This window comes from Euleptes europaea, chromosome 19 (assembly GCF_029931775.1).
Source record: "Euleptes europaea isolate rEulEur1 chromosome 19, rEulEur1.hap1, whole genome shotgun sequence".
NCBI classification, from domain to species: Eukaryota; Metazoa; Chordata; class Lepidosauria; order Squamata; family Sphaerodactylidae; genus Euleptes; species Euleptes europaea.
The window spans coordinates 3,797,606-3,812,795 of record NC_079330.1 but is presented as its reverse complement, the minus strand read 5'-3'; the positions used below and the strand labels follow the sequence as shown (position 1 = coordinate 3,812,795).

The window sequence follows — 15,190 nt, the reverse complement described above, 5'->3', positions numbered from 1 at the left end:
TAAAGTTTATTGTCTGTGGTCGAAGGCCATCACAATCGGCAAAAAGGTGGGAATACAAATTTTGTAAATAATAATAAAAAGGAGGAGAGGACAACAATGTTGTAAACTGCTTTCAGTATCCGCTGGAGATAAAACAGGGTATAAATACATTAATTAAAGCATATTGTTTCTTAGCATTGGAAGGGCTTTCAGAATCTTACCTATTTGCAGGCAGATTTTTAAAAGGATTAGAAACCTTGAGCCTCATTTTTAACTGCTTCATGCAATACTAACTAGAGAGTTGCATGCTTAAGCACAAAAATAATTCTCCTCCCACAAAAACATCCATACTTATACGTTGTTGGGGGAAGTAGCGGTTTAATGGGATGGTTGTGTTCTAAAAGGGGGGGGAACTATAAAGTTGACAAGATTAAAACGCATTTCTCAGCGGTGTGTTCATAAAGGAAGACGTGCGCTACACAAAGGCTGAGGAGTAAATGCAAATCTTGCTGCAGAAAAAGATCAAAAGCAGCAGCCTGTTCCGAGCGGTGTCTGGCTCAGGGCAGGGCTTTGTGGCAAGGCAGCGGCTGGGCTTCACTTCTGCAGGCAGCAAAAGAACCCTCTCGTCACCACTAATGAGTCTGCTGCAGCATCTCAGGAAAAGGAGACCCACAACCACGAAATAAATTTGCCCCAGTTAACTGTCATGAGTTTTTAAAAATAAAAACACGAAAAGCCTGCTACCCGTAACTGCTAAGACTGAGTGCCCTGGCCACAGAAGTTATCGGGGAGCTTCCCCTCCACCAAATCATCCCTCCACAGAGGAAAGCCAGGCGACCAGGAACAATGCCAGCCTAGTCTTTGCCCTGATGTTGTTTTCTGTGTGTGCAGGAGAAGCATCCAGACACATAAACTCAATCACTGCCAGGAAAAGCTTTGCCTGGCGAGTCCTGGGAGACCTGTGTTTACTCCCCAAGGCTATGAAGTTATCTAGGTGATTGCCTTTACAATCTTTCTCACTTAGGGTTAATCCCCCGCCCGGCTCCATGACAGGATCACCCCATCCAGGGACACCACCCCAGGGGAGGATGTAAATATGAGAAACGAAGGACAAATTATACCAAGCGCAGGAGAGAACAGCAGCAGGGCACGTTCTGCTTGCTCAGCTCAGCTCCCTCCTAATCCTATTAGGAACGCTGCTGTCAAGGCTGATTCCAGCCCCGGGAAGATTCTCACCATCCTCTGCTGTTGGGCATCTGTTTCGAGCGGTGCGTTTGCTGGGCGAGCTGTCCCTCTCCCTGTTATTGCTTCCAAAAACGCTGAACGAGGGGGAGAGTCACACTAGAGCAACATTGCAGCGTGATGCAGCCGGCGTCTTTGGCAGCCCATGCAGGTCTGCAAGCCAGGAAAAGAGAATATAGGCTTTGTGCTCACTTCTCAAACCAGACAGAAAGCAGAGTGGTTTCTCAAATGACTTACAGCAAAGTTCATTGGGAAAACCACAAACACAGGCATGGCACTCATAAAGCTGCCTTATACTGTATCAGTCAATCACGGTCTGTATTGTCTACTCAGGCTCGCAGCTGCACTGCAGGGTTTCAGGTAGAGGACTTACACATTACCTACTGTCTGATCCTTTTAACTGGAGAACTGCCATGGATCGAACCTGAGACCTGCAGAGGATCTTCCACTGAGCCACACAGCAAGAGAGTTGTGACATATCCCTGTGTCAAACACCGAGATGTCGATATAGCCAATAAACGACTTTAAGCCAGAAAACAGTTAGGAATGAATAGGGCAGGACAGAGAAGTTTTATATTTAGATTAATTAAAATAGTCTCCCAATCCACGTACCCTCATGGTGAGCAAGTTAAACCTTATGCATTCACAAGACAAGTGGGGCACCAGAGAGCATGCCAACTTTTTCAAGAAGGCACTGGCAGTAGCAGCAGCTAATTTCTGAACCTCCAGATGCCTTCTTGGAAGCCCCATCTCTTGAATGAAGCAGTCTAGAGCACGGGGCTTCAACGGGTGAGTCAGGATCCATAACCGGCTCACACCCTGGCCTAAAGTGGGGAGCCTAGTGGGACCGTGGCTATTTCCCATTGTTTGGTTTCTTTGCTGGAGAGGGGGGAGGGTTTGCAGACCAACAGAAAGGCAGCTTCCTCACCAACTGCAGGAGCTGGGAAAGCCCTTTCCTCTCCTTGAGACCCCAGAGAGCAGCTCCCAGCAGAGGCAGCTGAACTAGGCTAGAGGGACGAATGGTCCGACTCAGTAAAAAGCCTCTGAATACGTTCTTTTTCTTTCATAATTGTGCAGAAGAAAAAAGTATGGGGGGGGGCTTTCCCACCCTGTGTGGCCAGCTGCAGCCACCCCCGATCCCTCATCTCTACAACTCTTACAAAGTCAGGACCTCTTCCCCGCTTTCCCAGAACTCTAATTTTTGCCCTGCTTTTCCTCCAGGCAGCTTAGGCCAGTGAATGTGGCTCTCCCCTTCTTCAGTTTACCCTCCCAGCAGCTTTGTAATGTAGGTTAAACTAAGAGAAAGAGCACAGCCCAAGTTCACCCGAGCGTGGATTTCTGAATGCAAGTCCCTTCAGCCCTAGTCCAACACTGCCTGCGCACCAGACTATATGGTTTGCATTTGGAATCTTCTGACACAAGGGTGTTCTAAATATAGAGAAATAAAAGGCACTCTGCACATGGCCAGAGGCTCTCAGAAGAAGAGTTGGCTTTTATATGCCGACTTTCTCTACCACTTAAGGCAGAATCAAACCGGCTTCCAATCACCTTCCCCTCCCCACAACAGACACCCTGTGAGGTAAGTGGGGCTGAGTGTGACTAACCCAGGGTCACCCAGCTGGCTTCGCGTGTAGGAGTGGGGAAACAAATCCAGCTCACCAGATTAGCCTCCGCCGCTCATGTGGAGGAGTGGGGAATCAAACCCGGTTCTCCAGATCAGAGCCCACCGCTCCAAACCACCGCTCTTAACCACTACACCACGCTGTAACTTGCAGCATATTTAGGAAAAGAGCACTGCAGCCCATGAAGGTATGGAAAACAGATTCTGAGGCTGGATCCTATGCCAGATCTCTGAGGAATGCAACCGGTCTTCCCTCCCTAAAGCAGCAAGGCCAGCGTGGGGATGCAGAGCTCCGGCCACCAAAGCCAGCATCTTGTTCTGTCGCCTGGAGGATGTCAGGCTGCCCCATGCTAACAAGGTCAGTGGCACGCAAGTTTGACCCCCATTCAGAAAAAGAAGGGACCCAGCCTGCAGCGAGGGGCCCTCTGTTTGTTTGTTTCTTTTGACCAGGGAGGAAGCTATTACACGCTGCCCCAGAAACACGGGGAGGGAAGAATGGCAACTCTTGTAGTCGATAACACTCCAGGCTCCCAAAGGCCGCCACGGACGGGGCCTCTCGCGGCTGGTCGGGAGCGCTTCCCTGTCGTTCCAACACAGAAAGTTAAATTGCTGCAGAAGATTCCAAACTGGCCTGCTTTTGTTTGCCAATCAAGCCTTTCCTAGACAATGGCTCCCATTCATAGCCACAGCAGAGGAACTGTCGGCTGGCATACAATCTCAGCTTTCAGACCGATGCTGTTTCAGGAAAACATGGCTACATTTGATACAGAGTTACACTCCCCCCCCCCTTTCGAAAATAAAGAAACAGAAGGGATTGCAGTAAAACAAATAATTTCTGGCAAGCCGCAAACCTGAGGCAGCTGTGCAGGAACAACGGTTAGCCAAGGGGGGAACGTTCCGCCATCACATGTATACACACACACACACACTAAAAAAAAAAGTTTTACTAGAGAAACGCATGTTTCAAAAGACATGGACATACACAAAAAGTTGCTTCCGTTGAAAAGGTAATCATTGTTAGGTTTTTCGTTTGTTGAAAATGTAGCACTTCGAAGGTGTTAGCCTCTGAAGCCAAGCTGCTGACTATGCAAAGAGCACTGGAAAATCTTTTTGCATCTTGTTGAGAGAAAGAGCGTTACAAAAAGTGTATAAGAAACTCACAAATACAACGTAGTGTAAAAAAAAAAAAACACCCTAACATAATGGACTGCAGGAAATCGAAGCAGCTCTCCCAAGCATCCTTCACTGTTTCGATTTTTCTACCTCCAAACTAGCCAGAGCGAAGACTTTGTCTCCTGACCCTGCAGTTAAGTGAGAAACAAAGGAAAACATTTAAGCTTGCATTTATCCCATCATCGCCTGCTTCGAAGTTATTTTGCTTCTGGATACGAGATCTGAACTCAACCTTTCACTTTTTGAGTATCTGCAAAACAGGACTGCCAACAACAGAGCTTAAGGTCTGCCTCAAACATTATGCAGAAAGCAACCAAGTATACACCTCACAAGGCCCTAGTTCCAGAGACGTCTCTGTGCAAAATTAAATTGGAAAGGGAAGTGGGAATGCTTTACAGCTGGTCCATTGGATGAGGTACTGATTATCATTGCAAGCTGATTACCACGATGCAGTCCATTTATTTTGTTTTAGAAATATAGTATGTTTGGTGTCGTGGTTAAGAGCAGTGGTTTGGAGCAGTGGAGTCTGATCTGGAGAACCGGGTTTGATTCCCCACTCCTCCACATGAGCAGCGGAGGCTAATTTGGTGAACTGGATTTGTTTTCCCCACTCCTGCACATGAAGGCAGCTGGGCTAGTCACAGCTCTCTCAGCCCCACCTACCTACCTCACAGGGTGTCTGTTGTGGGGAGGGGAAGGGAAAGTGATTGTAAGCCGGTTTGATTCCCCCTTAAGTGGTAGAGAAAGTCAGCATACAAAAACCAACTCCTCCTCTTCTTCTTCCATGACCCATGTGATGGGATAGTGCATCTGTGCTGGAGATTCGTAGTACAAGTTTGTACTACACACATGAAGCTACCTAATACTGAATCAGACCCTTGGTCCATCAAGGTCAGTCTTATCTACCCAGACTGACAATGGCTCTCCAGGGTTTCAGGCAGCAGTCTTTCACATGACCTCCTACCAGATCCTTTCAACTGGAGATGCCAGGGATTGAACCTGAGACCTTCTGCGTGCAAAGAAGGCTCTTCCACTGAGCCATAGCTCCTCCCCAAATTCTGCTTGGGCACTGCTTGGCGATGCCTGGGTTTGCAAACAGGTGTTTTCAACATAAAGCTACTTTACATTTTAATTAATTTCAGAGGGTTAGCTGTATTAATCTGTTGCAGCAAAATTAAGTGGATGAAGCAGACCAGAATTCACAAAAGCTTCTCCCACGTTAGATCTGGTAATCTTTAAAAATGGCAAACTCAACGGGCACCTTAGAGAGCTTGCAACTGACCCCTAAGCCCAATAGTCGGGAGTGAGTCAAAAGGTCAGTTGGCCCCGCAGGGAAAGGTCAGCAAACAGGAAAAAGTTCTGTCTGATTTTCCAGCCATTACCAGAATGTGTGTGTGTGTGGGTGTGTGTGTGTCTGTTAAGTGCCGTCAAGTCGCTTCCAACTCATGGCGACCCAATGAATCAACATCCTCCTAAACATATGCATTGAACAGCTTTGGACTTTCCTTTTGCATCTATTCACGTCAACCGCTGAATGTCGTTTCGGCTTTAGTTCAATCACGTCATTAAGAACAGTGCTATTCATACTTGTCCTCTGCTCTTCCCAAGTAGCTGATTGAGTGCCATCTGATCTGGGGGTCCCATCTTCCAGCACGATATCTTTTTTCATTTTGGATTGTCTCATCATAGTTTTCAAGGTAAGGGTTTGTCAGAAGTGGTTTACCATTGCCTTCTTCTGCGCAGTACTAACCAGGGTTAGCTGTAGCGGCACTGCCGTTGTCTACAAAAGATCCTCCACCAGTGTCATTTTCCACTACTGCTGATGCCCAGCAGCTTACCTTCAAGGATTCCTCTGCCCCCATCACCACTGGAACTGCCGGTTCTCTTCTGCGGATGTGGCCATTGACCCCTGAAGTGGGTGGATGCATCTTCGCCTGGCGTCTCAGCTGTGACCATTCCGTCTTGAGTGACTCTGCTAGGAGTCTAGTCTCTTGACAGAGTCTAGACCCCTTACGGCATTGCTCCCAGCTTAGCTGACACACACAAACCCCCTCACCACGTTATGGAGTGCGTCCAAAAGGGGGACTACCAGGACAGAAATGGCTAATAGATGTGTACGGGCAGGCTGGCTAGAAAAAAAAGTTGTGGGCCAGTAACTTTTGCAGACTCTCTTCAATGGCTAAACTACAGCTATCAATTTTTAACCAGGACTGCTAGGGATTAAGGAAAACCGTCTGATCGAAGTCAATCCACATGATGTATATTTTTATATGACAGTAGTAGAGCTAAGCTTTCAGCCTGTTACACAGAGGAAGCGGGTGAAGTATAGGCGCAATCTGGATCCCACACATGCCTCCAAACTCCACATCAAAATCAAGAAGATTGACAAGCAAGCGGGAGGAGCTCAGGACTATGAGGTGTAGTTTGTTTCCACCAGATGACAAGGTAGCCGAACACCTAGACCAAAGGGGGGGGGGGAGAAAGAAGGACTTACCAAGGTCATTTGAGACTCTTTCAAATTGGCTCAGAGTAGCTCCCGCATTGGTTGAAAGGAAAGCCTCATCATCAGGAGTTAGCTAAAACAAAGAGGAAAAGGGAAAAGAAAGACTCAGCGATACAAACCATTTCTACAGTATCTATCCTGCAAACCGGACCCACAAATAAGCAGAAACGTGATCAGCTGCAAACAAATTTTTAAAAAGGCCTTCCCATTTCTGAGACTACTGACTTTCCTGGAGTTAGGTAGTTTTTTTTAAAGCAACAACAACAAAAAGAACAGGGCTTAAGTAAGTTAAGATTTTCTGAACAACCGTGTGGACTAGAGAATTACCTTTTTAGTAACTGCAATAAAAATGAAAAGGGAGCATGCATGTGTGTTCGTTCCACAGGAGGAAGGGACAGGCTATCCAGCACCAGTACCTTCTCTCCAAGCTTCCGGAGAGCAGCCAGGATTTCTACCTTCTGCTGGGTGTAAAGGTCCCGCCCCAGCTTGCCAACTATCAGATCTCTGTCCATCTGTACGGGAAGAAACAGAGAATTCCACATTTGGTGTATAAGGTTCTGCACAGTTAACATAAGAACATAAGGCCCTGCTGGATCAAACCCAGGCCCATCATGTCCAGCAGTCCGTTCACACCGCAGCCGACCAGGTGCCTCCAGGAAACCCACAAACAAGACCACCGCAGCAGCATTATCCTGCTTGCGTTCCAAAGCACCTGATATAATAGGCATGTTCCTCTTGACACTGGAGAGAATAGATGTGCAACATGACTAGTATTCATTTTGACTAGTAGCTATGGGATAGTCATCTCTTCCATGAACATGTCCACTCTCCTCTTAAAGCCTTCCAAGTTGACAGCAATAACTCTTCAAATGCATACCAGGAGAAATCAAGTAACAAAACAGCATGTTCTGTAAGCCCAAAGTACCAATCCAGAAAGGAGTCTGCCTGTTGTGTCTCTGTGCTTTGCTGCTCATCACCTCCCAATCAACTTCCATGGGGCAATGGCAATTCTGCCATCTCTCTTCATTGGATCATTCAATTGCTTCTGCCGCAGCTCTGTGATAGAATTAATTGCTCTCAGAAATACGCAGTGCAGAGACTCAGGCAGAGAAAAAAAGAGGAGTGGCTCATACATCCTCTTATGCACTCTATTAGGGATACCTCCAATTCAATTCAGAAAAAAACCCTGCTTTGGCTATCAGATGTTGGGGAAACACGCGTCTGAATAACATGCCCTCTGAGAATTGAAGTTAATATGTAATTAACTTGTCAAACTCACTTCCACAGTTATCAATACCATTTGCAGGGGGGATCAGGAGGAGGATTTGGCCTACATGCTTCTGCTTCCGGGTCTTCCTGGGCATTTGATTAATCACTGTGGGAAACTGGACTTTGTCAGCCTTGATGGACCTTTGGTCTGGTCTAGCAGGGTCGCCCTGATGAAGGATGCTCGAGTGAGCTACAGTAAAGCAAAAAATGGTCCCTATTTTGCTATACAACGCTGGAATTATATAAGTATATCTTTACCTCAGCCAATTTTGTCCGCAACTGCCCAGGCTGTTTCTTGGCGAACATTCGAATGACTTCTGGGGTTTTAAAGGCTTGACTGATGGCTACTTGGATGGCCTGGAAAAGAACATCGAAACCAACGTGCACAGTTCAGAGCAAACGTCAACAATCACCGTTTCTCCTTGAGGTAGCACCTCAAGTCCCTCAGCAGATACCACTAGCTAGGGGTGCTCAGCTTCTGAACAGTCTCTCTGTTGCTAGAAAGGAGGCTGCTGCAGCGCATTAACTTCAAGAGCAACCAGACTGGAAACTCTAGTTCCTGAACTATGAAATCAAAGTAGAAAAGGAAATGTCTGTTTCTCTTTTCTGGGACCAGCAATAATCCCCACGGCAAGTGTGGAGCTACGCATGCCCAAAGACTCAGGCCAACTGCTTATACTAGAGGAAACAAATAATTACAGACCTATCAACAATAATGTCTGCGATTATGAGAGTTTCACTTTCACACATGCTGAATAATGTACTTTCAAAGCACTTTGCAACTGGCTTTTTTGTGGGAAACGGCAAGATCCACTTGCAAATAATCACTAAAGTGAGTTGAAAGCACATTATTCAGCCTGCTGGAATAAAACTAGACAAAGTGAGTTCTTCACACACATTGAAATATGCCATGTTTTTTAAATATACCACAAACATCCAAGTACTCACCAGCTGCATCCCACTAAGTTCATCTACCAGAGTCATATTTCCAGACATGATCTTCTTGAGAGAGTCATTGAATTCACTCAGCTGCTCCAGGGTTTCCTTCTTGGTCTCCTCATACTCATCTGCATCCAATTCATCTCTGAATGAGAACCAGCAGCACAAGTTAGCTAAGACTGTGACGATGCATATAGTTATTCATATTTGTACCTAGACACGACCGCACAATCTCTATCCTTGAAGATAAGAACAGACAAAGTTCCCTGATACCAAATCAGTGCATTGGTCTGTCTAGCATGGAATCTGTGCAGATAACATAATGTAACAGATGTGAACTGTAAATTACTTTGGCAGCCAATCCAGCAGACAAACAGGGTTACAAACAACAAATTAAATAATGAATAAAAATAATGAATTAAAAAATCAGACAGAACACAGGCCTACGGCATATTGGGCAGATTCATAAACCTGACTTGTGAGATCATCTCAATGGGGTTTTGAGAAACCACAAAATAGTAACGAACACATATGTAACTATTATTCAAACAGCTGAAGATTACAAAGATGTCCTGGTCCACATGCTGTTCATAGAATGATTTCACAACAGACTGGTTATTTTTTAGAAGCTCCTCATCACCTGCATTCGTCCAAATCTTGCAGCTGCTGCATTAGCCTATCCAACTGCTCTTCCAGGTTCTGTTTCAGCTTGCTAGTCTCAGTTTTCCCCCTTGAAGCCATTTCCCATCACAACCACAGCAGACGTCTGAGAGAGACAAGAAACAGGTTTGGTTTGTAGGTGTGGAGAACAACCGCTAGCCAAAGTGTTATAAAAGAACTTTGCACTAGTACAAAAGTTAATATTTATTCTCTTGTTCATTTAAAACATAAATCTCGTCTTATTCTATGAGCTATGGGAAGACAATATTATACTGGAAAATTATTTCAGCTTAATTAACTAATATTGATAAACAAAATTAAGGGGGCTTTTTAATACTTCCAGAGTGAAAGCCTCTGGCTTATTCTTTAACAAGTTTCTCACAGAAAGATATTTCTCACCAAGGACTTATGTTTTCAGTATTGCACAGAGACCCATTTTATTCTTGTTACTCTACACAAGCAGGCATGGAGGCCAAAGCTCCCCCCCTACTGCTGTTAAAGGTGTCAACAGGCCTGGAGAAAGATGTCCTGTCCTTTTAATAGAAGCTTAATATGTAGAAATGGGCAGCAGAATATTTTCATAGCATAGAGATAAACAACATCTCATGGAGCCTCTAGTAAAGGAACACAGCACTTGTTTAACCAGGCAGCTGGCAATTCTAATTGTTACCCACACACACACAAACAGCAACTTCTATTCTGAGGTATTCTACCTCTGAATATGGAGGTTTCATTCAGAGATATTCTGCCTCTGAATATGGAGGTTTCATGACCAATAACCATCAATAAACCACTCCACCAAGAATTAATCGAATCCCCCTTTTAAACCATTCTAAGCAGGCATCCATCACTATAACATCCGGCAGCAGTTTCCACAATCCCTACATTTTCTTTACCCTGAATCTAGCGCCTATCATCTTCAATGTCATTGTCGTCCCACTCCCTCCCCGCCCACGTCGTCTGAGACAGGGAAACAAAAACCAGGAGCAGACACCAGAAAATAGAAAACACTGTACAGCACTCTTGGAGGAAGGGTGGGATAAAACCCGCAATGAACAGAGAATAAGGACTACCGCCGACTGCTATTGGGCGAAAACACATGGGAAGTTTTGCCGCTCTCTAAACCCACATTTTCCCCAGCCATATCCTCAAAACACAAAAATAAGCCCCCATGCAGAGCTTTGAGAATTCAGATGGGGGGAATGTGCATCTAGAGAGGGGCAAATCCAAGGCAAAAAAAAACCCTTTGCGTTTCCCCCCAATTGTTTCCTTCTCTTCAAACGAGCCACTTCCAGCCCCAAATGCTGATCCTACCCTATACCTTTCAAAAGCTTCCCATTCCGACACGCCCTCCCTGTTAACCCTTTCTTGTGTGTGTGTAAAGTGCCGTCAAGTCGCAGCCGACTTATGGCGACCCCTTTTGGGGGGGTTTTCATGGCAAGAGACTAACAGAGGTGGTCTGCCAGTGCCTCCCTCTGCACAGCAACCCTGGACTTCCTTGGTGGTCTCCCATCCAAATGCTAATCAGGGCCGACCCTGCTTAGCTTCCGAGATCTGACGAGATCAGGCTAGCCTGGGCCATCCAGGTCAGGGCAACCCCTTCTTACCCACCCTACTAACATCACCCCGTCCCCAAAGCCCAGACCCATCAGGCCCTTCCTCTTACCCAAGTGACTCCTCCTTCTCCAGCCTCCCCGCCCCCAAAAAAACAAACCGCCGCGGCTCCCGCAGTCACATCCTTCCCTTGACCAAAGGTTTCCTATACCGCACGGGCCAAACCCTCCTCGCTTCCGGTTTCGGGACGCTGGGGGAACCTCCCCCAGCCTAGGACACGAGCTCGCTTCCGGGGGCCGCGTCCAATAGCAAGGCGCGGCTGCGGCGCCACAGCAACAGTGTCCCCCCCGGCTCCCCAAACCCGTGGAGTTTCAGTTCCGGGACTCAGACGGCGCCCTCCTGAACCCGGCACGAAAGTAGCCCTCCGGCCTGGTAAGAGTGCCCATAGGGGTGGGGAAGGGGGGGGGTCTCAGGGGCTCATGATTCCGGGGGGAGCACCGCTTGCAATGGGAGCAGGGGGCTGTTGAGTTGCTGCCTCTGGCGGTGCCAAGGGGCGTAGTCCGCCGAACCGTTAATCCTTCCTCCCCAGAGTCAGCCCCGTTCACACGCATCCGTGGAGCCCGGCACGGTGCTTTTTCGGATAGGGCTGGAGCAGGGATGGGCCGTTGGAGGTCCGAGGGATGGCTGTAGTAGCCGTGACTGGCTGCACTTTTTGTGTGTGTGGGGGGGTCGCTGTCCAGAGACTAAAACTGGCCACAAGGATGCAGAGGTTGCCACATGGCTGGGAATTAGTGTTGCCAATCACTGGGTGGGACCTGGAGCTCTTCCAGAATTTTAACGGATTTCTAGACTGCAGAGATCAGTCCTCCAGGATAAAATGGCAGCTTCAGAGGTTGGATACCATAGATTCCAGCTAGGAGAAATGGAAGTCCCTCCCCAGGCACTGCAACCCAATCTCCAGGAATTTCCCAAGCCAGAGTTAGCAAACCCATGGCCACCGTGTGCAGTATGGCCCCGATAATGGCAGTGTCTGACATATGTGGTTTGAAATGTGCAGAGCTGCTATAATAGAAAGGCAGGTCGGCATTCCTATCTGCCTCGCCTACCTCTTGTTTCACAGCTCAAGAAACGAAAGAGGAAACGTTATGAAACGAAAGTGCAAGGAGGAAAGCAGAGAGGCTATAATGTCCGCTGGGTTGGTGCTGATCTCTTGCTGAGGAACTGGTTGCAGGGCATTTAGCAAGAAGGTGGCCGTTGAGAGACAGAGCAGCAAAGCTGGTATGTGTTCAAGGTTCTGTGCATCTGTGCTCATCTTCTTTGTTAAACAGGAGTCCAAGGGCAGCTTAAGCATTAACAAAATTTATTCCAGCCGGAGCTTTCATGTGTCAGGGCTCACTTTGTCAGATGCCACCACTAAGAAATGCATTTGTAGTTAAAATTGCAGGCAGCAGAAAGGTGGGAGTGGGAAGCTGGTTAGAAACAATCACCAACCAGACACAATTCTATCCACTCAGAGTGGCTGAGGGCTGCTCCTGACTGCAGATAGATGGGCAGAGTAGGGTCAGATTGGATCCAAGCAGTTCTAATGGAGGAGGTTGTGCTGCGAGACATGATAAGCAGAAATAATTAACATCCTCCTTGACTAGATCCAAGTCTGTGCTTATCCTACTCTGCCACTGGATTTCTGGTGAATTTTGGTGCAGCAATATAACATGGCTATGCCCCCACCCCCCATTTATCTCATGGAGCTTTGAGTGATCTGCTGGGTACAGGGGTGATTACACCTGTTTGTTCTGTAAGGTGGGGTAGATGGGCTAGCACGTGTTTTTGCCTTTGAATGGACTCCTGGCATGCAGAAATTTGACAGCAGACATTTTCCTGGTACTGAGATAATGTAAGGGAAGTTTAGCTTTCTTGGTGTCTCTGTGTTGGGCTACTGGTGGACACATGGATGTGAGGATAGTGGAAAAAGCTGGGAATCCTAGCAAGTGGGTGGCTGGCTGTCCACCAGAGTTGATTCAGTACAAATGCTTGGGGGGTGGGGGATTCTGCACCTTTTAACAGTTGCATGAGGCAGAAATTTAACCGGAGCAGCTGTTCTTCCATTGCTTCTATGCTGGAAAAAGCTAGATTCAAGCCCAGTAGCACCTTAGAGACAAACAAGAGTTTTGGGGCTCCAAGCTTTTGAGAGTCAGCGTTCCCTTCGTCACTTGAATCTGGACTTGAATCCAACTGTTATACTGCAGACCAGCAGGGAGGGCTACCCTCTGAAACTGTGCTGGGAAAAGTCTTCCATGATAGAGTGGGGATTTGAACCTGAGTTCCCCAGATCCTAGTCCGACGCTTTAACCACTACACCACACTGGGCCAAGGGCTGTAAAGCAAACCATCCCCCTGGTGTGTGGCATGGCTAGAACATTTTGAAAGATTTGCACATGACGTGTTTTGGTGCGGATGGCTAGATGTGAAAAAGGTTTCCCACTTTTTGGACTGTCTCACGGCAGGTGCTTTTCGTCACCTGCTGAACTTCCATCTCTCAGGCTGCTCTTAAAAGCACATGAGCAGAGACAGTTAGACATTATGGTCTGTTTCCCCATGTAAATCTTTTTAGGATCAGGGTGTGAAGACTGTAAAGATGTCATTTGCCTTTCGCTTTTGTCTAAGAGGCATTAAGTTGAGAACAGCTTTTGGGCGATCCCCATTGTATCCTTTAAGGCTGAAATCTTAAGCGCACTTACTAGGAAGAAAGCCCCATTGTACTGAGTGGTACTTATTTCTTAGCAGACATCCTTCACCTTGCACTGCACAGACCCAAGCATAGATATGCTTTTTGGCTAGGAACCCAATCCTGAAATCCAGGAAGTGACCTGATTCCAATTTGTTTTAAGAAAGAAAGATGAAAGGCTGTTCTAGACCAGAACTGTGACTTTACTTAAATTCATCTCCCTGTTAGTAATCATTTTCGTAGCACTTTCTCATACAGAGAGCTTTTGCTTGACAATGCTGACCTTATTCTCAGATCAACCCTGTGAAATAGTCTTGTTGGCCCCAGGTGAACTTCGTGGCTGGGAGAGACACATTTGAATCTGGGCTTCCCATATCCTAAAGCAAAACTCTTGGTTGCTGCATCCTCCAGACCCACAACCCTTTACCAGCACATCAGATTTAAACACGGTAATGAAAGGCACTGTCCAACGCAGACCAAAGTGTGCTGAAGCCCACTAAAATTGCTGGAATTATTATTTATTTACTTCATTTATGGGGACCCAAAGCGGCTTACATCATTCTCCTGTCTTCCATTTTATCTTCACAACAACTCTATGAGGTAGGTTAAACTGAGAATGTGTGATGGGCCCAAGGCCACCTAGCAAGCTTTCATGGCATCGTGGGGGGTCCAGACCTAGGTCTCCCAGATATTAGCCCAGCACTCTAACCAGTACAGCACACTGGCTGTTGTTTTCAATAGCTGTTATTGCTTTGTTGTACGTGTTCTATAGCGCAATCCTATGTACAGTTATTCCAGTCCTAGCCCGTTGATTTTAATGGGCTCAGACTGGAGACACTCTGCATCGGATTACTCGGAAAATCCCCGGCCTCTTCAGGTTGAACCGTTGTTGGGATCCCTCTCTGCCTGACACCCTGCCAGTCAGAGGACACAGTACTGAGTCAGATGAGTCAGTGGTGTGATTCCATAAGAGCAGTTTTATAGGCTCATGTGGGAAGCTGTCCACATAATGAGAGAATGAGTTTGTGTAGCAAAAATATGCTTCCGGAACACTGTCTGGACTGCTTGGCCTCCATGAATAAAGACTGCAGCCACTTCTGATGTTCGCTGACTTAAGAGGGTATGAGGAAGAATAGCTAGAATGCATTTCAACAGCGGCTGAATCCCGCCTGGAACATGTGGCTACATTACACTTTTTTAAAACTTACCCCGAATAGATCTAAAGAAATCCCTTTCCTTTGGAGCCCAGAAAGAAGCAATTGGACCCTGCAGCTTGAGAAAAGCACACTGCCCCTTTCTTTGAAACCAGAGCTTCAGATATCCCAGCCTCCATCCCTTTATCTCTGGCTCTGTACCTGTTCCCATAGCAACTCTCCCGGTGCTGTTAGCCCTTAGACTCCAAGCCGTATCCCAAAAGGGCTTTGTGCGCTTGCTGTTTTGTGCAAAAGAGAGAGGGGGAAAGCATATTTTCCTTTTTAATAGGTCGTGGTTGGATATTCTACAAAAACTCCTGAAAACTGTTAGA

The 15,190-nt window shown here is 46.8% G+C and overlaps 1 protein-coding gene across 1 annotated transcript; it reads right to left on the bottom strand.

Annotated features, from left to right (window-relative positions):
• Window positions 1–4,026: 4,026 nt before the first annotated feature.
• LZIC (leucine zipper and CTNNBIP1 domain containing) lies at window positions 4,027–11,105 on the bottom strand. The gene is made up of 7 exons (XM_056865631.1): window positions 11,053–11,105; window positions 9,367–9,492; window positions 8,736–8,871; window positions 8,046–8,144; window positions 6,935–7,030; window positions 6,510–6,591; window positions 4,027–4,143 (listed from the first exon to the last, which is right to left on the bottom strand). The coding sequence occupies exons 2-7, from the start codon at window positions 9,465–9,467 to the stop codon at window positions 4,085–4,087; spliced, it is 573 nt and encodes a 190-aa protein (XP_056721609.1). The 5' UTR covers window positions 9,468–9,492; window positions 11,053–11,105; the 3' UTR covers window positions 4,027–4,084.
• Window positions 11,106–15,190: the final 4,085 nt, after the last annotated feature.

What these genes read in the sequence shown, in the direction of transcription:
- LZIC (XM_056865631.1), bottom strand. Translation starts at nt 9,467, where the DNA reads ATGGCTTCAAGGGGGAAAACTGAGACTAGCAAGCTGAAACAGAACCTG. An exon ending in CAAGATTTGGACGAATGCAG is followed by an intron (nt 8,872 to 9,366) that starts GTGATGAGGAGC and finishes GTTCTCATTCAG; the next exon opens with AGATGAATTGGATGCAGATG. An exon ending in TCCGGAAGCTTGGAGAGAAG is followed by an intron (nt 6,592 to 6,934) that starts GTACTGGTGCTG and finishes TCTTTGTTTTAG; the next exon opens with CTAACTCCTGATGATGAGGC.